Below are 21,460 nucleotides of genomic sequence, written 5' to 3'. Positions count from 1 at the left end.
GTCTTCCCACCGTTTGTGGACCCACATCCCCTCTCCCCTCATGCAGGAGTCTGAGCTCAGAGGAGCATGACCCCAATTGCCATTTGATACCTTCACATCACTGAAACCCTGTTAAGAAGGCTTGAGATTCCGACTGAGCATCAGCTTTTCATTCTCCTCAGATTGTGGAGACTTTGGTGTCAACCTCGGTCAATGCTCCCTTTGATCACTGGAAAGGATGGAGCATCTGGGTCACTTGTGCCTCCATTTCCAACGAGAGTGGTTGTGTTTTCTTCAGTTGACCACAGCAGGGTTCTTTCCCCTGTTACTCCACTCCAGGATTTAGCACATGATCTCCTTCTGGGAGAGACTGGGTCTTGGTACCCAGGGACTCAGTACAGTTTCTCTGCCATTGGGGATGGCGCTCCAGACCTATGTTGGGAATTCTCAGCACCCTGTCTCAGTCAGGCCTTCTTATCCTTATAGTCCTCTTGGTGTAGGGTACAATTATGTATGCAGACTTGGATCCCCTTGGAGTTACACATAACACTGCCCCTAGTGTATTATGGGCTTTGGATTCTGCATCCTCAAATGTATGGTGCCTGTATATTTGGTGGAGTAGGGGGAGTAAATCTATCAGCATTTGTAGCTTGAGTCTGTGGTGGAGGTTCTGAAGCCCTGTGCTTTGATCCCTGTCTGTCACCACTTCCAGGCTAGAAATGTTCCAGGAGTGAAGTTGAGACACTTCACCTATGCTACCATTTCTAACCTCTACTTTCGTACAGCAACCAAATGAGCTGCAGTGAGAAGCCAGTCAGAGATGCCATGTGGTAGGACCAGCAGAAGCCAAAGCAGGGACCTTTTGGCCTTTGGACAGTCCAAAGAATGTTTTCTGACTTTCTCTGCCCTATGGCTGATTGGGTATTTGCTCCCGCACTCCACTCCCTTCTCACAGTATCTTCACCTCAGCTTTCCTTCACACCTTTTCCCCTGCCCTGTCCCATTCTCCTTCTTTCCCCTCCTAAGTAAACCCACCAAATCTCCCCTCTCAAAAATGTTGCAGAACTAACATGATGTTTGCAGCCATCACACAGTTCATTCTGCTTGTGTTTGTGTAGCCCCTAGCACCGTGCGCTCCTGGGCCATCACTGGGGCTCATAGGTGCTGTTGTAATGCGAATAATATAATAATAAATCTAGCTTGATGGTGCTGCCCAGAACAGTTCAACTGAAAAGTCATTAGGGCCTTTCTGAGGTTTACAGTAGCTCTGCACAAGAGAAGTCGTCCCAAGTACATTCATCAGTACAAGACGCAGCTGAATTATTGGTTTGACTCAGTGAATGCTGCTGTCTTTGGTGGCTGAGATGGAGCAGGTTACATGGGTGCATTGTTGGTGTGTTCTTGTTTGACCCTGTCAGCAGCTAATATTGTCCTCCCTGCCTCTTATTCAAAGGTTATTTGGATTGTGACTTTTGCAGCCGTTCTGTGTCTTGGTCTCGATATCGGCTTGGCCATCGCAATGGGATTCACCTTCTTCATCATCACTGTTAGGTCACACAGGTACTGGGTCATGTTACCCTCAGAGCAGGGCACTAAGTGTACCTAAAGTTGTTATTTTGGGAATAGCAGTATGTCACAGTCCAGTACAGAAGTGCTTTTGTGCTTGTGGGGTAAACCCTTCGGTCAAGGTTTTTCTCAGGTCTCACGATTTCCCATCTGCGCATGAACTGGTACATTTTGGGGAATTTAACCTCCTAGCCTAGCTGATGGACTATCGATTTGAGCCTCTGGAAAGGGTGCCTCTGTCATCTGACTGAAGACCATTTATTGTGATGATAACATCAGCCAGGAGAGTCAGTGAGCTGCTTGCTTTAATCACCTACCCTCTATACACAGTCTTCCATAACAATAAGGTGGTACGCTGTGTCCTCATTCCAAGATTATCCCTAAAGTGGCCATTGATATTCACCTGACTCAGTCCATCAACGTATCTTTCTTCTCACTAAATGCCTTCACTGCCAGGGGAGATCAGCTTACTCAAGATCGACACTAAATGGACCCTTCTCTACTCTTGTAACAGAACAAAACTCTTCTGTAAAATCTCCCCGCCCCCTCCCCACCTCCAGTTATTTAAGGTTTACATTGATAGACTTATGGGACAGGTTATTTCTTCCCAGTGGTTATCAAAGGACATTAAATTCTGTACAGAGACACACTATGAGCTAGCAGGTATCCCAGTCCTTAAAAGTATCAGAAGACATTTATTGAGTCATACAGTTTAAAGCCAGAAGGGACCACCAGATCCTCAAGTCTGACCTTCTGTATATCACAGGCTACTAAATACCATCCAGCTACCCCCATACCAGGCTAACAACCAGAATTAGACCAAAATATTACAGCCCTCAGTTGAATTGATCCAAGGTAGCTTCTAAGGCATTCCTTCAGAATGTCACAATTATGAAAATATTTCAAGTTGCGACATGGAATTTAGCTCATACTTCTGTGCAGCATCATTTTTGTGACCTAGCATTGACATCTAATGAGCACTTTGAGAAAGAGTTCCGGATAACTGTTCATTTAAATATCCTCCGCATTCATACCATGTTGGCGGTTTTTTACTGCTGGTGAATTTCCCAAAAGTGGGGGTGTGTACTGACAATACTCTAAAGAATGAGAAAAGTTACCAGGAAATGGATTCCTTTGAGTACAGTGTCACTACACACTGACACTAGCCACGATCTAGATCCTCCTTCCTCCCTTCTTTGGAGAATATATTGGATTTGGGAGAGGGAGAGACTACATGCCTTCTTACATACCCTTGCCTGGAGTGTTCCCTGGCTTGAAACAGAGCTTTCTAGACGGTTCAAGGTTTGATGTGAAGGGCACAGGTGCTTGGGTGTCCCCAACAAAGAAGATAGGGACAGGGACCAAAATATTGGGTGGTGCTAGTTTTTCCTCTCTACTCTAAGAAAACCTAATAAACATCTTATTTCAGAATGAAGATTGTGATGCTGGGCCAGATTCCAAACACAGATCTATACAGAAGTTTATCTGACTACAAAGCAGTAAGAGAACAAAACCTAATACTCAGTTCCTCTCTGTAATCCAGCTTCTTCACTTGGACACCTGGGAGTGATCTATCAGACTCAGTTCATTCACTTCAAGCCTTGAAAATCTGTAAGGATCTTTGAATATTGGCAGCGAAGAGTGATACAAATTGCCCAAAGATCAGGAGATCAGTCTGACTTGTCACTTTGGGAGCTCATTCAATCGATCCAGGCTCCCCCAGTAATCAAAGGCTTGCTCCCTGTCATTGCTGGAACTATATAGAATTTATTGCTGATCTGCTGTCCTTAGTCAGGTCTTGTCTATGCTAGGAAAATGACTCATTTTTCACAACAGATGTCAATAATGGCTGTGTCTGTACTAGAGTTTCTTAAAAATTCTCCCAGCAGTGGTAGCAAGAGCAGGGCACTGATATTTTTACCATAATGTTATTGACCCTACTTTATGCAGATCTGGATAATGCTGCAGTGAACAGCAATGTCTACATTAGTTCTCCCGGTATTGCTAAACTCATGGAGCTGCAAAGGTGGAAGAACTTAAAAAAAAAAAGTTTGGTGTAGACAAGGCGTAGGGTGTTTTCACTAATGAGTTTTGGAAACAATGTGGCTTGTCCTGGTCAGAGGAGACCCATTGTCAATGTCAACGGTGGATCATTTTTCTAGCATAGGCACAAACCTCAGAGACTCCGGTTTTGTCTTCCAGGCAGCGGAGATTGAAGGTGTGAAAATCTTCCAGTGTTGTTCCTCCATCTCCTTTGCAAATATGAGACACTTCAAAGGCTACTTGTTAGAGAAGGTAAACGCTACTTTTCCAATCACCATCAGCTTCTAACCTCCTCCAGTGGAAGCACACAACCCTCTCTGAGATACTATCTGTCTTTTTCAGATGGATGTGAAAGCCGTGCCCCTCGATGAAAACGAAATGAGAGCTTTAATCTCCGTTAGTCTGTCTAGCACTGGAATGGAGAAAAAGGATTTTCGGTGTGCCTGTGTTTGTGATCCCCCTGAGCCATTACCCAGGGTCAGCTACCTTTTTTTTTTTTTTTTTTTTTAATAATAATTATCTAGCCAGGGCACCCAGACTTTGTGACACTGAGAGCCATGTCACTAGCTTGCCTGAAGGCCATACCTAATTGCATATACATTTGCATATATTTGCAAACCAGAAATAAGCAGGCACAACCCTTCTCTTTGCTCTCAACCCTCCATGAGAGGGTTGCAAGCTCCATGAGTTTAGCATATATTTGTTTATATCTTCCATGGCAGATGAATTGAGATTTTGCTTGTTGGTTGAATTGACCAGCAGTGGGAAAACCCAACATGTTCGCCTTCCTTTCTGGGGCTGAAAGAACTAACTTTGTCAGATGCCTCAACAGGGATTTGCTTTCCTTTTCCCACACAAGTCCAAGACTGTCTTTGGCTGCCTGCAGAATTCTAGCCACTCCTAGTGTGAGATACCCACAAATGCATGATCATTAAATACGTCAAATCCTACCAGTCACAATCTCCGTGATCAGAGGATTTCTCCTCTCCTTATTACGAACTCATTGGCTATTGAAGGCCTTCTGTACAGCCAGTCGCACGCCCCATAATTGGAATTTGACAGTGTCATAGGTAAATGGATGGAAGAGGCTTCAGGGCAATATTCTTAATTCTCTAAACTATCTAATGCACTTCGTAAAAGATAACAAAGGCCCCTCATGCGGAAGGGGCATGAAGGGAAGCAGTTTTGGAAGGATGGGCGGGACTGAGCTTCTGAAGAAAGTCAGTGATCGCTTTGAACAGCCATCTTTTTCCAAAGTGCCAAGCTGCGGAGTGTGAACCTTTCAGCTGCTTTTAACTCTTTTACTAGTGTAAAAGCCAAACTTGGAGCTATTCAGTATTCCAAACTTAACTTTTTTTAAAAGGAATTGAGTTAAAATTATTGGCTGGGTGACAAACTATTGCTGAAAGGGCAGCTAGGCTTAGAAGGGGCAGGGGGTGGAGAGACCAAGGAACCATCACAAGAAAGGGTTGGGTTTAAAAATTAAATAACAAAAGCATATATTCAAACTATTAAGGAAAAAAATGATAACCTCGTCTCTGTTTTCTCATCACTTTATCTCAGGAACTACTTTTCATAGGGGAAGCATATGGTACATAAAACCTGAAAAAACTGCTTCTGTTTTAAAAAATGGAATATTAAATTAGTGGCCCACATTCTAATGGTAATAAGCAACTTCAAGGCGTGCAGGACTAAGCTAACACAGCACTTCCAGGGTAGCTGAAGGTACTCTGCTGATCACAACCAAGGCTTGCATCAGTCTCCTTCTAATTTATGTACTGTTGTGGCTTAGTGCTATATTTAGCACAAGTTCAAAGGTATTTCTACCATGAGAGAGGAAAGATATCAAATGATTTACAATGCTGTCATAACTGCAACCTTCTAGACACAATTCTCTTAACTGTCTTTACTCTCCACGTTTCCATTCTAGATACCCTATACTGAGAAACTGGTGAAGCGACTTCATAGGGATAATGAGTCTTCATCATCTTCCCTGAATTTGATACGTTGGTCAAAGTTTGAAAGCAAGCACAGTTCTGGGACTCTCACAACAGGAATGTTGCAAACACAGCGTGCTCAGTCCACAGCCATCAGGCTCAGGGCAGCAAGACCTGAGAGTGGAAAGAAGAAGGATGAAGGGGAGAGAACATGGCATTCTTCAGACCCTGGAGTAGATACTTCCACAACACTATTGTGCCAGGAAGCAACAGAGTTTTCAACATATCCAGTCCACACTATTATTTTAGACTTCAGCATGGTGCAGTTTGTGGATTTGCAAGCTTCAGATTTACTGAGGCAGGCAAGTCACTTGAATGCATGTAAAAGCAGAAGCTGAAGTTTGCCCAACATCAGATGCTTCCCATTACCCTAAAGTTACCTGTTATATAAGCACCTGCACCTGTTCCTATTGCCTTTAATGGGAGCAAGACTGATCTTTGTATTTTCACACATGTGTAATTTCGAAGATCCACATATATTCCCTGGCTATTGTTTAAAGGTACACTGTAGATCTAAAAAACACATGCAGAAATGCCCTTACCTGACTCACTAATAATATCTGAGATTATGTCAACTCAGATGACTTTTTTAGTCTTTCATTTATTTTTCCCCATTTCTGCTGTTTGTGTTTTGCCCTTCACACAGCAAACTGGGAGCTTTGGCATATTTCTGTAGTACTTCGTGCCGGTTGTTTTGGAACTTCAGTGCTTTGTACTTTGTTTCAGCCTCCAGGAGGAAATCCTGTCTGGGACACTCAGAGGGCTGGTTCTTGTTTCCAGAGTAGGAGAGGATAAACTCTCTCATTCCCTGAGATGTTTTATTTAAAAAGTTATTTAAAAAGTTCATTGCAAGTAGCATGTTCTTACACGAAGTCTTTGTCTCTAGCACACGTGAGCATTTTTTGGTTTGTCTGGACATTTAAGAGTTATTTTAGTCCTAGACAGGAAGAGTAGATAAAAAATGTCTGTTCTCTCTGTTGACATTGGTTTGTTATTGTTGTTCATTGCAGCCTGATCTACCTTTTCCTTTGGGACAGCTCTTTAGCATCTTAGTCGTCAAGTGAGAACCCTGGCAGACAGTATCTGTGGAGAAAATGACTTGCTTGCAGCAGTGCTTCTCTGAAGATACCCTGTCACTGGGATTCTCACCCGATCCCCCATCAATATTAAAGATGATCTTTTAAGGAGTTTCTCTACTTACACTTGACCTGGATTTTCAAAAGCAACTAATGATTTTAAGGGCCTCAATTTTGAGGTGCCCAACTTCAGGCACCTTAATCGTAAAGGGACCTGATTTTCCAGGTATGCTGAGCACCTGCCCTGTAAAATCAGGTCCCTTTTAAAATTAAGTGTCTCAAGATGGGCACCCAAAACCAGGCACTCAAAATTAATGGTTGTGTTTGAAAACGTAGGTCCTTATTTGCATTGTTTACTCTGGGGCATATTTTGCATGTGTGCACGCAGGTGTGTGGGCATTGAATCATTTCCAGTTGACTTAACCTGGGAGCTCCACTTCCTGTACAACCAAAGCAACTGATCTGAATAGTGGGAAGGCCAAATTTATATCCTGCAGGCTGTGGTACAGGATGTCCAATGTGGGACCTGGCTCTTTGGAGCCAGAATTCTTTGAACTGTGAGAGTTCTGCCGGTCTTGCACTGACCTATAACCCCGGACTAAGTCTTCTAGAAGAACGGTATCTTCAGAAAAGCAGAGTTATAAGCAAAAGCTTTTTCCCCCTTGCATGTCCTGCCTTCTGGTTCTATGGCCATTCCTGCACAGATCATGAGAGTGTCACTAATATTAATATGGGATTCTCTCTACAGATGTTCCATATGTTTCAGAATCTTGGTATTTCGGTCCTGATAGCCAGCTGCCACCGTGAGTATAGTATGGGTAATGCTGTATTTAGCCACTTTTTGTAAGAAAAAGATACGTTTTTAAACCTCGGTGAAATGCTTTAACTGTGCTCCTTCGTGTGACTCTGTCTGCCCTGGTGGTTTTGGTTTTTTTTTTTTTACAGTCTCTGTAATAGCAATCTTTGAGAAGAATGATTTCTTTGATGGCTGTGTCACCAAAGCCCGGTTCTTTCTAACCCTGCATGACGCTGTGCTGGCTGCTTTGGAACAGAATCAAAGGCCAGAGATTGTGGAACTCAGCGCTGGAGACCCTGAACAGGAGTTAGATGAAGGGCTCACAGAGGAACAGAAGGTGTGGTACTCCGCTTAAATCTAGATGCCGCTGAGTGATCCTACAAGGATTTGAAGGTGTAAACATAGAAAGGCAGTTTGAGCTACGGGAATGAGTATGGGCATATGGTAGCCAGGGATTCCTGGGTTCTAATCCCAACTCTTATGTAGACTCCCTCTGTGATCTTGGGAAAGTTACTTAATCAGTCTGTGCCTCAGTTTCCTCACCTGTAAAATGAGGGTAATAATACTGCCCTATGTTATTGCCTGTTGTATTAATGAATGTTTGCAGAGCAGTTTTGAAGATGTATAGGGCTGTGACCAGGTGCCTTTCGCAATTTGATTTAAAACAAATTCTACACTTCCTGGGGATTGGCTTTAACAAAGAAATTAACAATAAGATCAAGTTCTGTTAAAACCTTTTCCCAAGCTTGGCTGCTCTTAGGATTCCTACCTCAGGACTGCTTAGCCCACAACCTAAATTCTCTCCCTCCAAAAAACCTCTGCTAGCTCTCTGATATGCAGTTGAGATAATGAACCATTTGCGGTACTGAGTCATCAGAAACCACTTAATCCATTCCCAGCAGGATCAAAACATGCTAGCAAAGTGTAGCTGTTTCAGGAAAACAGTACCACCCTGTAACAGGCTATATATATAAGATAAGCATTATTAAACCTCAAGAAGTGAGAGGAAAGGCCTGATTCTTCTCTCATGCTAGTGTAAATCACAAGCATGAAAGTCAATGGATTTACACTAGTGTAAAAGTGGTGTTAGTGAGGAGAATTGGACCAAAATTGTTTAGAGTCACATAGGAGTAATGGCATGAAATTAAGCAAAGATAAATTTAGAATACCAGAATAAATACCAGAAAAAGTTCCTAGCAATAAGTTCTGTCAGCACTAGAAAATATATTGTTGAGGAAAAATGATGTCTTGACTGTGGGCTATGTTGGGTGACAGAGAGAGGGAATCCGTCTGAAAAGTCTTTTCATCTTTATACTCTGATCTACAGAATTAAGGTAGATCAACTGGAGTATACATTTTCATGTGTTGTCACATTACACACTTTGCTGATGTTGAAACTGACTAAGAAGCTGGCTAACTGGGATTCCACTTGGGTTCTCGCCAGGTTTCAAATAATAATATTTGTAAAGCAGTACTCAAGTGCTGAGTGTTAACCAATTAATTCTCACAGGAATGACTTATCTACTTTCCCTGGGAGATAATTAGGTAAGTATTATTCTTTAAAGATCACATCAGCACAGGTTTCATAGTCCTTAAAAAATATTCACAGTAGCTAAGGGTGACGGGAGGTATTTTGGATATTAGAAGTCAGTCTCTATTTTCCATACCCTCTAATTTTCCAAGAAAAAAATCCTTGAAATTAAATTTACCGTGCTTAAATTCAAACCAAAGATGAATTTTGGAAAAATTTCTGTTCACTGTGGGCCAAATCCTGAAGTCTTTGATTTGGGCAAAACTCCCACTGAAGTCAATGGAAGTATTGCCCGCTGTAAGCCTTCAGAATTTTGGCTTATCTCACTGACAACAGTATAACGCATTATTGTCTTGCAATGAAGACAACTCCTATTCGGGAAAGATACCATGACACTTCTGAAAAAACAAGGAACTAATCCCATTGTCCTTGCCTACTTACATAAATTCAGCCTCCCTACACTTATCCTGCAATTTCAATTAGAAACAGCATTTTGTTTTCCCGTCCCTTCCTAAACTGTTGTATACTATTGATGCGTGGTGTTAAACAACTAAACCCTGGCCTAGAATTATACAATTCTGTTGTATAATCCTATACAACAGAATTACTTCAGTATAACTACATCGCTCAGGGTTGTAAATCATTCATATCCCTCACCCTGGAGTGACGTAGTTATACTGACCTGAGCACCGGTGTAGACAGCACTGTGTTGGTGGGAGAGCTTCTTCCACCAGCATAGCTCTTGCCTCTCACGGAGGTGGATTAGCCTGTCGGTGGAGCACATCTTCATGAAAGCGCTACTGTGGATAGTGTTTTAAGTGTAGACCTGCCTCACTCCTGCTTTCCCCTCGCAAGAGGTTGCTGCACTTTATTGGTTGGTAAAGTGACCATTATGTATGTATAGTTTGTGGTGCCACTTTGGGATCCTTTTGGATGACAAGTACAATGGAAGTGTAAGAAGAGACTATTATTAGGGTGAAATACATCGTTTTTTGTGTATGTTGGCAGGGGGTGAACCAGTATGTGAGTTATGGCGAAGATGGTCTTGTTGTTGACATAATTTTAATGCGTCTCCACTTGACTGCTAGATCAAGGACCCTGTAAGGGCAATTCAGAAGTTTTATTCTTTTCTAAATTATTGCTAGATCACTTTAGCCTTATCAAGGAAAGTGCAAGGGAGCAGGGGGGCTTTTCATTCCAATATGTCGGGCATTGTGCAGCTCACTAGAAGGCATTGTGTGTGTGTGTGTGTTATTCAGGAGAGAAGTCTGCACTCCGGTAACAACAAAGATATTTCCTCTTTAAAGATTACCGGGAGCGAACTCTTAAATGAAGAGCCAATATCAGATCTCTTCCGCACATATTCACTCCAGAGTGAAGCAGAGATGAACATATTCCAACAGTATGATGCTCCACCTCCTGAGCCAGGTGACAGAGATGAGGAGTGGGAGCAGAAGTGGAAATATGCCAGAGATCCCTGAGATGCACAAGAGCGGACAGGAAATCCTAGTCCAGTATATGGGGAGAGGTGCTGCTACAGCACAGTTGAGGTAGTTCTTGCCTGCATTTTGGGTTTTTTTGCCTTTGTCTCTTTCAAAGTTATTGAAATAGCCAACTAGCCAGTCCATCCAATGGTTCTGCTGGTTTAAGGAAACTAGCACAGTGTATGAAGTTATTCTTCAGGACTTTCAAACAGAGGGAGTATTCAGCAGCAGTTTTAACCTTTGTACTGAATTAACTATAAAGCTTGGAGCCATTAAATGAATTTTTACATGTTTCTGAAATTCTCTGTAGTTTTTTAAATGTCCTCAAACATGGCACATCTTTTACATATTTTGTTTTTCTAGGGACTAAATCTCGTTTGCAGTTTTCAGCAGATTGCACACCTGCTATTTCATTAACCTCAGATGCATGCAAAACTAGGTGACACTCTTGAACAGTGTTTCTCAACCTTTTTGATACCAGGGCTTGCTGCCTTCCTAGACTGTGTCAAGGAGATCTCAGGGACCGGTGCTGGTCCATGGACTTGGTCACTGAGAAACACTGCTCTAGAAGAAAGCATTTGATCACTGATACTTTGCTAAAGTTGCCTAGTGTATTCAGTAAAAACTCAATACTGTGACTTTTTTCCAGTCCTGCTATAACCTCCTACCAGTGAATTATGTTATTTGCTTCTCTTTTTGGTAGACATTCACTGAGACAGCAACAAATGGAGACATTTAGTTCAGTTTCATTATTAAGAGCTGAGAAAATGGCTGCTTTAGAATAAGATATAGGTGGCAAGTGGAAAAAAACAAACTTCTCAATTGTGTTATCTGAGTACCAGCCTCATACTCAATAGACTGGTGAAACTGTGACATCACCATAATGGTGCATGCTGGGATTTTATTTGGAACAGGAGCAGTCTTGCTATATCAGGGATGCACATCCCATCCCATCCTACCGTGTGTACATTGAGGGAATTCTTCCCTGGCCTCAGTACCGAGAGTGAGGACTGAGGGTGAAATTCATCAGCACAAGGTCCATGTACCATTTAAGCCCTTTTGTGAGAGCATAAATTAGATTTAAACTACTGTACTGGTCCTGTGCTCCAGCATGAATTTCACTCTGGGAGAACATCTCCAGCTTCTGCTGTGTGCATGGTCCATGTAGCAGGGAGACTATATAGGACTCTTCCACGGCTGGGCTGCTCCTGGCGGTTAACTTTTAACTATATGGGGGTGCATAGAAATGTTAATATTTAATTATTTGTAATGTCACCTGCATTAGTAAATCCTCCAGACCTTTTAAATTTAAATTCTTACTGCTTTCAGGGAGTTTCTGGAGGAAGGACATGGTACTGTATCTGTGTAAGGTGAAATGGTAAAAGGTTTTTTAAAACAATATATGTGTGCATTCTTACAGTGGACGAAGCTTTCAATCTCACAGCTCTGACACTTGTGAATGGAACTTTCAGTTCTTCCTGTCTTTCCAACAGTGCATCCGATGAAGTGAGCTGTAGCTCCTGAAAGCTTATGCTCAAATAAATTTGTTAGTCTCTAAGGTGCCACAAGTCCTCCTTTTCTTTTTGCGGATACAGACTAACGCGGCTGCTACTCTGAAACCTAACAGTGTTGAATAACTCTCATAGTACACAGGCTTCCCTTGTGGTGTTTCTGTACAGTGGCTTCAAGCCAAGTCCCTTCCTGAGTGGCAGCTCCAATCAAAACAGAGCAATACCAAATTACAACAATCAAGGCCTTAATTTTCAGAATCTATGGGCTACACTGTGGCACCCTTGATTTAAGATGAGTGGTGCTACTAGCCCTTTGCAATGCAAAGAACCTTCCCATTGCAAATTTCAGAGAAGTACTCTTGGCCCTTGCAAAGAATAAATAATACCAGCAGCAAAGATGTGACTGTGCCCTTTCCACTCCACAACTGGTGCACTGATGTGCTAACTTCAAACATCAACATGGTTTTAAAACAGTTCTAAAATATGTGTGTATTAATTGTGCAAGGCATGTACTTTTCAGTTAGTGGGAGACCAGGCACTTTCTTATTTCCTGGTCTTTTTCTTGTCTAGTCATTGCAATGCCTTAACACTAATCCCAAAACTGTGCACAAGGTTCCTGTGTTTAACCAAGGCACAGATCACCTGGTAGAGTTTTGTGGTGTGAGAAAGCATGTACCTTGCACCAAAAGACTCCACCTATATCCAGTGATGAGCTGCCAAAATCTTAACATCCGGTTCCCTCCTCACCCCACGAGGGGGTCGTGGCCTTCCCCCGCCTCCCAGGACTCGTGCCCTGCCCCCCGGGACTCCTGCCCCATCCAACCCTCCGTGTTCCTTGACACCCCCCCCCCCCGAGCCCCTGCCCCATCCACCCCTGTCCCCTAACTGCTCCCAGAACTGGGCAGGAGGGTCTCGTGGGCCACCGTAATGGGTGCCCGCCCTGCCCCTAAGAGCCAGAGGGACCTGCCAGGGGGCGAGGTGGGGAGTCCTGGCGGTGCTTACCTGGGGCAGCTCCCAGGAAGCATCCGGCAGGTCCCTCTGGCTCCTAGGGGCAGGGGAGCGTAGCTGGAGGGGAGCGGCCGCTCCCCCCACTGATCACATCAAAAGTGGTGCTTTAGGCACCAGCTGCATGGGGGCTCTGGGGCTGGAGCCCAGCCCCAGCTCACCTCTGTTCCACCTCCTCCCCTGAACGCGCCGCCCCGCTCTGCTTCTCCGCCCCTCCACCCCCTGGTTTCCCGGGAATCAGCTGTTTGCGCGGAAAGCCGGGGAGGGCTGAGAAGCAGGTGGTGGCTTCGCGCTCAGGCCCAGGGTGGTGGAGGTGAGCTGGGGTGGGGAGCGGTTCCCCTGCATGTCCCCCACCCCCAGGTTACCTGCTGCGGCGCGGGCGGCCCTCCTCGCGCCCCCCCGCCCCAGCTCACCTCCACCACCCTGGGCCTGGGGAGGAGGGGGAGCAGAGGTGAGCTGGGGCCCGGGGCGGGGCAGGGAGCTGCTGGTGGGTGCTCTGCACCCACCAAATTTTCCCCGTGGGTGCTCCAACCCTGGAGCACCCACGGAGTTGGCGCCTAAGGCGCCACTTTTGACCAGTTGTTAAATTTAGAAGCCCTTTTAGAACCGGTTCTCCCTCGCGGAACAACCGGTTCTAAAAGGGCTTCTGAATTTAACAACCGGTTCTAGTGAACCGGTGCGAACTGGCTCCAGCTCACCACTGACTGTACCACTTAAAAGGCAGGGTAATGGAAGTCAGGGTCCAAAGGTCTGTCTACACAATCCTATGCTTGTAAACAGGTTGTGACAGTCTCTTCTGACCCGGTTACAACAAACATGGTTGTGTTTTATTGACACCGCAACTTTTTTCACACATCACCATGAACTATGTGAGTGCTAGCGTGCTGTTTAACTATTTGTATCATTATGTGCTGGGGAGGTCTGGGCAGCTATCCCATGGCACCTAAACAGGAGATTCAGGTCCTGAATTTCCATTGCTTTGTACAATGTAGTAACTTAGTCCAATGCAAAGAGGGTGTCAAATGCCACCAGACAGAATAAACTGAATAAATGACGAGACAAGAGAAAAGGCAATCCAGAGGCCCCACAGCGTGAAGGGGACATGCACACAGACTGGCAGCAGAAATTCATGGAGAAATGCACTCTAGTATGTCATACTGCACAGGGAGCTGGGAGGGAGGAGGACCAGTCAAACCAGTTACACACAGGCATAGCTAGAGGGCCATCTACACTGTTTAAAAAAATCCGTGCCAAACTGGTGGCAGGAAGAAAACCACATCTTCGCCCAAGCTGCTAGAAACGTGAAAGAAAGGTGGCTACGATGGTTACTAACAAAATATTGATCAAGTTGTGTGTGAACACACATCTTCTTTCCACCAAGCGTGCCAGTCACTGGTTACAAATGCAGGAACAGCAGACCCCATTGCAGGAACAGGGCCTCAGTGTGCCATCAGATGTACAGTATGCTATAGAGATTAGAGAGAGCAGTACATACATTTATTTAATAGATGGGAAGCTACATTTTTGTAAGGAAATAGATTTGGGATCCCAGGAGCTTGTAATAAGCAGCAACAAAACAGCAACTTTAAAAAGTGAAAAATACTTTAACTGTTGTCTTAAATTTCAGAGTAGCAGCTGTGGTAGTCTGTATCCACAAAAAAAAAAGGAGGACTTGTGGCACCTTAGAGACTAACAAATTTATTTGAGCATAAGCTTTAGCTGTAGCTCACGAAAGCTTATGCTCAAATAAATTTGTTAGTCTCTAAGGTGCCAAAAGTACTCGTTTTCTTTTTGTTGTCTTAAAGTTACATATGGACATACCTTGGCCTCTAAACTTGCCTTACCTTGGAAATGTTTATAATCTAATCTAATTCTCTACTCCTACAATGGCTTCCAGGTTTGGGTTGTTTTTAAAACTCTGTTGCCTAGAAATAAAAAGAAAATACATGTTGCTCATATACAGATTTTACCAACCCAATGTTTTAAACCCCCTCTGCCAGCCCTATATGGCTGAAGATAACTAACAAGCATTGTTGCTGGAGCCGTGACGATGGCATCATTGTATAAACAGGATGAAAATCCCAGACTAAAATCTTTATTATGCCAGAGTTAAGGCTGAGAATACACCATAGTTTTAAAACAAGGTTACAAGATTTTTATAGAATTAAAATAAAATATAGCTCCTCACAGCCCAAGACACACCAACTGAAAGTGGCACCAGACCCTGCCAGAACAACAGATGCAGACATAACTCCACTGGTGCAGTGTCCAACACCCCTCTACAACACACCTTTCAAGATCCATGTGTCCTATACATGCCTGTCACAACTTGTGTACCTCATCCAGTGCGCTAAATGTCTCAATAACAACTATGTAGGTGAAACCAGACAATCACTATGCTCTCGAATGAATTCACACAGGAAAATAATAAAAGACAAAACATCATATCACCTGTGGGTGAACACTTGCACAAAGTGATGACTCCATTTCTGACTTATCAGTCCTCATCCTCAAAGGAAACCTGCACGACACTTTCAAAAGACGAGCCTGGGAGCTTAAATTCATAACTTTGCTAGACACTAAAAATGATAGACTGAATAGAGACCCTGGATTTATGGCTTATTAAAACAATCTACAACCCACTAACCCTTATGACTGAAAGGGTGTTAATGGGCCATTTCACCTTGAATGGTCCCTTAAACTATGTGATAACGACTTACGCTAAACAATCTGTTCCACCTTATATCTAGCTGTGATGCTCTGAGGTATGTTATCCAGATCTGAAGAAGAGCTGTATGTACGCTTGAAAGTTTGTCTCTTTCACCAAGAGAAATTGGCCCAATAAAAGATATTACCTCACCCACCTTTAAACTTTAAACTTTGTAATAGCCTGGGACCGACACAGCTGCAACAACACTGAATATATTAAAACTCCCAACATTTAAATTGGTTTCAGAGTCTGTATTCGCAAAAAGAAAAGGAGGACTTGTGGCACCTTAGAGACTAACCAATTTATTTGAGCATTTATTTGAACATTTGAACATTTAAATTAAAATTGCTTACTCTGTGACTGATTAAATACCCTGGAGACAAAGTTTACCATTTCCTATTATTTACCAACTGTACCAATAGGTGCCCATATCTGTTCAGGGATGCGGATTATATATAAATCACCTTGATATAAAACTTTATTTATAAAAGTGAGGAAGAGATTGTGAATTCCTTAAGAGGGCAAATACTAGATACTCTGACCAGGACATTGATTATGTACTAGAATACAAGGATTTACATTAAGTTAATTTGGTAGGAGATGGCCAACAACTCACCTGGCTGCTATAACTGGCAATCCAGAAATCATAAGACTCCATTTTAGTCATATTGACCTCTATGCATTCTGGTTTTTTTTTAATTTAAAGGGATACTGTCAAATTAAAAATCATAATTCTGTCTGAACACTTCTTTACCTACAACAGTCATAAGCAAAATATAAGATTATTATAACTGAGCATAAGTAAAAAATATTTTTTTAGTTTACTTACATTTGTACATTTGGTAGCAATTGGTTTATAGTCAATTTCAGTGTTTTCTCTGGTGTAGACAATCTGCTGCGGGTAGTTAATTGAAGTAAGGGGGGGGACATTTTTAAAAATAGGAAGATATAGTGATAAATCCACAAAAACTGGTAAGGTTAATCAGGAGAAAGGTCTAGGTCCCAAAACTACTTTTAACTTAGTCCTTATCTACACTAAAAAGGGTTTGTCGGCATAACTATACCAGTAGGTAGATATCAGCAAACCCTCTTTTACTTATACCAATTTCCTAAATGAAATAAGTTATACCAACAAAAAGACTTTTTTGCAGTTTTCACTAGGATCTTTGCCGGCCTAACTATATTGACTGGGTTATGACTTTTTCATACTCCTAACTGACATAGCTAGATCAGCAAAACGTACAAATGTAGACCATGCCTTAAAAAGAATGTGTGAGATTTCAAGTTGACGGTAGCCAGGGCTATGCTACAAATTGTTAGGGCCACAATTATTGCAGGAGCGTGGAAAAAAAAAAATCACACTTCTCACTCTGACATAGCTGTGCCAGCAAAACTTCCGGTGTAGACTCAACAGCATACCTTCTGTCGTTGCGGGAGGTGGTTTAGCTACACCAGCAAAAGAACTTTTAAGTTGCATCTCCATTAGGGCGTTATACCAGCAACCCCTCTGTAGTGTAGACTAGCCCTGTCCCTTTAATGTTATGTTTAATGTGATCCATGCATGCATTTCTGTGATGTCACAGGACGTAATCACAAATGTGCTTGAAATGGACATAAAAGCAAACAAACATTTGATCAACAGAAACCGTATCAATAAAAACCAATAATAATTCACTGACTTGTGTATGATTAATGACATACTGTAAGATGCCTTCTGTGTATTTCATATATTACGTGGTTGTATTGTCGTGGGATTCACCTCTTCATGGTTATTGTGGTGATGCCTAAGGGATCAACCACTGTGTGTTTTGCATTCTATAGTGTGATGTGTGCCTTGTCCTGCATGCGTAATGTGTATCATGACTTGTGTGCAGCCTGTGTGTGGCGGGTATTGCTGTGTGAGGTGGATGGTGTGCAGTAGGGTGTCTGGCGGTGTGTGCCACTCACTGTGTGCACTCACACTGCAGTGTGCATGGCAGAGCGGGGGGGGGGGGGGGGAGCAGGGGCACTGCAGTGAATCATAGACTATCAGGGTTGGAAGAGACCTCAGGAGGTCTAACCCAACCCCAATTTTTGCCCCAGATCCCTAAATGGCCCCGTCAAGGATTGAACTCTCAACCCTCGGTTTCGCAGGCCAATGCTCCAACCACTGAGCTATGCCGGCCCCCAGTGTGTGCAGTGCGCAGGGCTCTGGTCTCTCCTGCACGCAGCGCAGCGACTCGCCCCCCCGGCGCTGTATGTCCCATTGTGCGGGCCGGGGAGGGGGCGGGGCAACGCCGGCTTTGCGTCACACTCAGCGCTTCGCTCACAGGCCGGCGCGTGCTCGGCGGTGCCGGCACCGCCCCGCTCTCCGCCCCTTCAGTCCGTCGGATCCGTCCCCGCCCTCCGGGGGTTGCGCATGCGCTCGGGACCATGGACCAGTTGGAGGCGGGGCTGGGCTCAGGGGTGGAGCCTACCCTGGGGACCCCGCTCCTCCCTCTCCGTCGGAGGGGGCGTTGCCGGACGCGTTCGGAAGAGCCAGGGGGCGCGGCCTTCCTCACGAGCTCGGCCTCGAGCTCGAGCGGCACCAGCGAGGGCGACGAGGACATCTGGTGGCGCGTGCAGAGGCGCGCGAAGATACCGAAAGTGCGCATGCCTCTCCCGGCGCGGCCCAGCTCGGCGCAGGCGCAGAAGCAGGCGAATGATTTAGAGCGCACGCGCGGAGTGCAGTGGGGGCTACCGGCTCTGGCCGCCATGGAGCGGAAAGGTGAGCGCGGCGCCTTCTCCCGGGCCGGGCCTGGCGGGCTGCCGGCCCCCGACACGTGCACCCGCGGCGGCGCGTCGGCCCCTTTGTCCCTCGCAGGCAGCGCCGCCCGGCCGTCCCCTGCCCCCCCCCCCCGGGCGCGCCCCTTGCCCGCCCCCCGGGCGCGCCCCCCCGTCTGCCCGCGTCCCCCCTGCTGCCTTGCTCCCCCCGTCTGCCTGCCTTGCTCCCCCCCCCCCCGGCCGTCCCCTGCGCGCCCCCCCGTCTGCCCGCCTACCCCCCCGGGCGCGCGCCCCCCCTGCTGCCTTGCCCCCCCCGTCTGCCTGCCTTGCTCCCCCCCCCCGGGCGCGCCCCCTGCCCGCCCCCCCCGTCTGCCTGCCTTGCTCCCCCCCTCCGGGCGCGCCCCCTGCCCGCCCCCCCCTGTCTGCCTGCCTTGCTCCCCCCCTCCGGGCGCGCCCCCTGCCCGCCCCCCCCTGTCTGCCTGCCTTGCTCCCCCCCTCCGGGCGCGCCCCCTGCCCGCCCCCCCCCGTCTGCCTGCCTTGCTCCCCCCCTCCGGGCGCGCCCCCTGCCCGCCCCCCCCCGTCTGCCTGCCTTGTCCACTCCCTGCCCCCCCGTCTGCCTGCCTTGTCCACTCCCTGCCCCCCCGTCTGCCTGCCTTGTCCACTCCCTGCCCCCCCGTCTGCCGCGCCCCCTGCCCCCCCTTCCGTCTGCCGTGCCCCGTTTCCCCCCCCCCCGTCTGCCTTGTCGTCGTCGTCCCCCCCTGTGGGCCTGCCCCCATGGGCATGCTCCCTGCTTCCCCCCAGTCTGTCTGGTTTGCCTCCCTGTCTCCTCCTATCTACCTTACCCCCCCCCTCAAGGGGCATGGCCCCTCCTGTGTGTCTTTCTGTCTTGGCGCTGCCGCCCCGCCCCCTGTACATGCTCTCTGACTCCTCCTGTCTGTCTGCCTTATGCCCTGTGCTCTCTCCTTTATCTCTGCTTTCTCCCCACTTCATGCTCCCTGCCCCCTCAAACCTCTGTTTTCCTCTAGTATGCACCTCCCACCTCTTCCACCCGACCCCATCTCATCAGTCTGCATTTCTCTCCCCAAGTTCTGGCGCTTCAGGCCCGGAAGAAACGGACCAAAGCTAAGAAGGACAAGGCCCAGAAAAAGTAAGTCGAACCCCACTGCCAGCCAGCTGGAAACTGGTGTCCAGTGTGGGGTGTCGGACTTGGGCTTCTCTTCTTCCCACCTAAGCGCAGGAAACCAGGGGCTGTGTGTATAGGAGTAAGGTGTAAGGTCTGGTGGCTCCATGTGGGCAACTGAAGGGATCTCCTTTTGGTTCTGAGGGCAAGGAATTTCCTCCCTCTTTGGGTCTATAGGGCATCCCTGGAGGGTAAAGTCTGAGGTTCCCCACAGTGTTGTTACCTAAAAGTCCCCTGTGCACCCCATTCTCTGTTAATGTAAGAACTGGACCATATCTATGAGTCTTAGAGGGGTCCATTGACTCTTGATCATTTAGGCTAGAAAAGCATCTCAGTTTAACTATCAGCCTATAGGATGACATATGCAAATGAGTATCCTGATTGATTTGCAGATGAGTTTAATAATGCTTTCACTAAATTTACTAACCTCTTAGAGGCGGATGGTTTTGTCCATAGTCTTCCTTTTAGTAAGCGAGATTAAAAGAAACATCTATTACACTGCAGAAATCCATAGTAGCTCCATAAATCTTTTGAAAGTGTTCAAAATATATTTCATATACTCACTGTGGATTCTGGGGAGTGGGAACTACAAATCCTGTTTTATACAAGAGGCTAAATTTTAAGTAGCGCTAGGAATTCAACTAACTTTAAAATATGGAAGAAGTTCCTATAATTGTTACATATATATTTTTGAGAAAAGCTTCTGTAAGATGAATTCATTCAATCATGTTGTATCTAAAAATATCTAACTTAGAAACTATAACTCTTCTAAACTATTATTATTCCAAGTACAAGACAATTAACTGCCTTCCGGGGGCGGGGGGTGTATTGGTGGTACTGAAAATACTAATCTGGCAGTTTTAATATCAAATAAAGTGGGGGAGGGAATCAAAGTAATGCCTTTTTGCGGAAGGTACAGAAAAGGGATTGACATCTCTGATCTTGAGCTATTCCCCATCAATCATTATAAGTTCTTACTTTATGTTCTGTCTAAAAGATGGATGTCTGAGTTATTACAGAATTAAATGTGGCCTCCATAGAGGTTTGTATATTGTATCTACAAAGATTGTGATCACTGTGTGTCTACAAAATAACTATATCACTTTCATTATACTGCAGAGTTGGTTTGCGGAGCTCTTGATTCTGTATCTCACTTTCCTTCCTTCCTTCGGTTTCTAGATTTCATAGAGAAAAGAAATTAAGCAAAACAATTATCTAACTCACTGGAAAAATCTGCCCACCAAAGTACTAACTTTTTACTTGTACACATTTATAAACTTCCTTTCTATGATCTTTCATAAACTTATTTCAAGGCGTGACCACATCTCTTCAACTGGACAGAGCTCATTTGAGGTATCTTTAGATGGATTTTTTTGGGTCTGGTTGTCAGAAATGGAGCAGACAGCAGCTCGCTTGTTTAAAAGGATTACTAAACCGTCTGGAGTCCAGCACTACAAAGCAAACATTATATCATAGAAATGTAGGGCTGGAAGGGACATCAAGAGGTCAAGTCTAGCCCCCTGTGCTGAGGCAGGGTATGTTAGACATACATAATATTTCTATGTGGGAGTTAAAAAATCAGGGAGCTGCATGGGTTACCATCTTTCATCATCGGCAGTACTATTTTCTTTCTTTCAAACAGTGACTTCAATTCTACAAGCATTTAATCAGATCTGCAAATTGTACACTAACAGGTTGTGAAGGTTTAAGGATAAAAATACATACCAGTATACTAGCAAATTGAAATTTAAGGTTTAAATGCAGAAAGCCTCCATCAGGACGCTGCTTAGTCCTGAATTTGTTTTGAAACTGAGTACTGGAGGTCAGCCACTTGATTTTT

At 45.2% G+C, this 21,460-nt stretch overlaps 2 protein-coding genes across 2 annotated transcripts in view; both read left to right on the top strand.

Moving 5' to 3' along the window:
- The window catches only part of SLC26A8 (solute carrier family 26 member 8), a 29,814-nt gene extending 19,077 nt beyond the window's left edge, over positions 1-10,737 (top strand). Inside the window, exons 13-20 of the mRNA XM_074936263.1 lie at positions 1,433-1,539; positions 2,975-3,044; positions 3,748-3,840; positions 3,931-4,065; positions 5,519-5,887; positions 7,410-7,464; positions 7,607-7,794; positions 10,248-10,737. Coding sequence (XP_074792364.1) covers positions 1,433-1,539; positions 2,975-3,044; positions 3,748-3,840; positions 3,931-4,065; positions 5,519-5,887; positions 7,410-7,464; positions 7,607-7,794; positions 10,248-10,469 — 1,239 coding nt within the window. The 3' untranslated portion in view covers positions 10,470-10,737. The remainder of the gene's footprint in view (positions 1-1,432; positions 1,540-2,974; positions 3,045-3,747; positions 3,841-3,930; positions 4,066-5,518; positions 5,888-7,409; positions 7,465-7,606; positions 7,795-10,247) is intronic.
- A 7,373-nt stretch (positions 10,738-18,110) lies between these two features.
- The window catches only part of SRPK1 (SRSF protein kinase 1), a 44,329-nt gene continuing 40,979 nt past the window's right edge, over positions 18,111-21,460 (top strand). The window contains exons 1-2 of the mRNA XM_074936450.1: positions 18,111-18,444; positions 19,527-19,587. Coding sequence (XP_074792551.1) covers positions 18,111-18,444; positions 19,527-19,587 — 395 coding nt within the window. The remainder of the gene's footprint in view (positions 18,445-19,526; positions 19,588-21,460) is intronic.

The sequence above is a fragment of the Natator depressus genome, chromosome 21 (genome assembly GCF_965152275.1).
Source record: "Natator depressus isolate rNatDep1 chromosome 21, rNatDep2.hap1, whole genome shotgun sequence".
Classification (NCBI taxonomy): domain Eukaryota; kingdom Metazoa; phylum Chordata; order Testudines; family Cheloniidae; genus Natator; species Natator depressus.
This window is presented reverse-complemented; position numbering and strand designations above follow the sequence as displayed.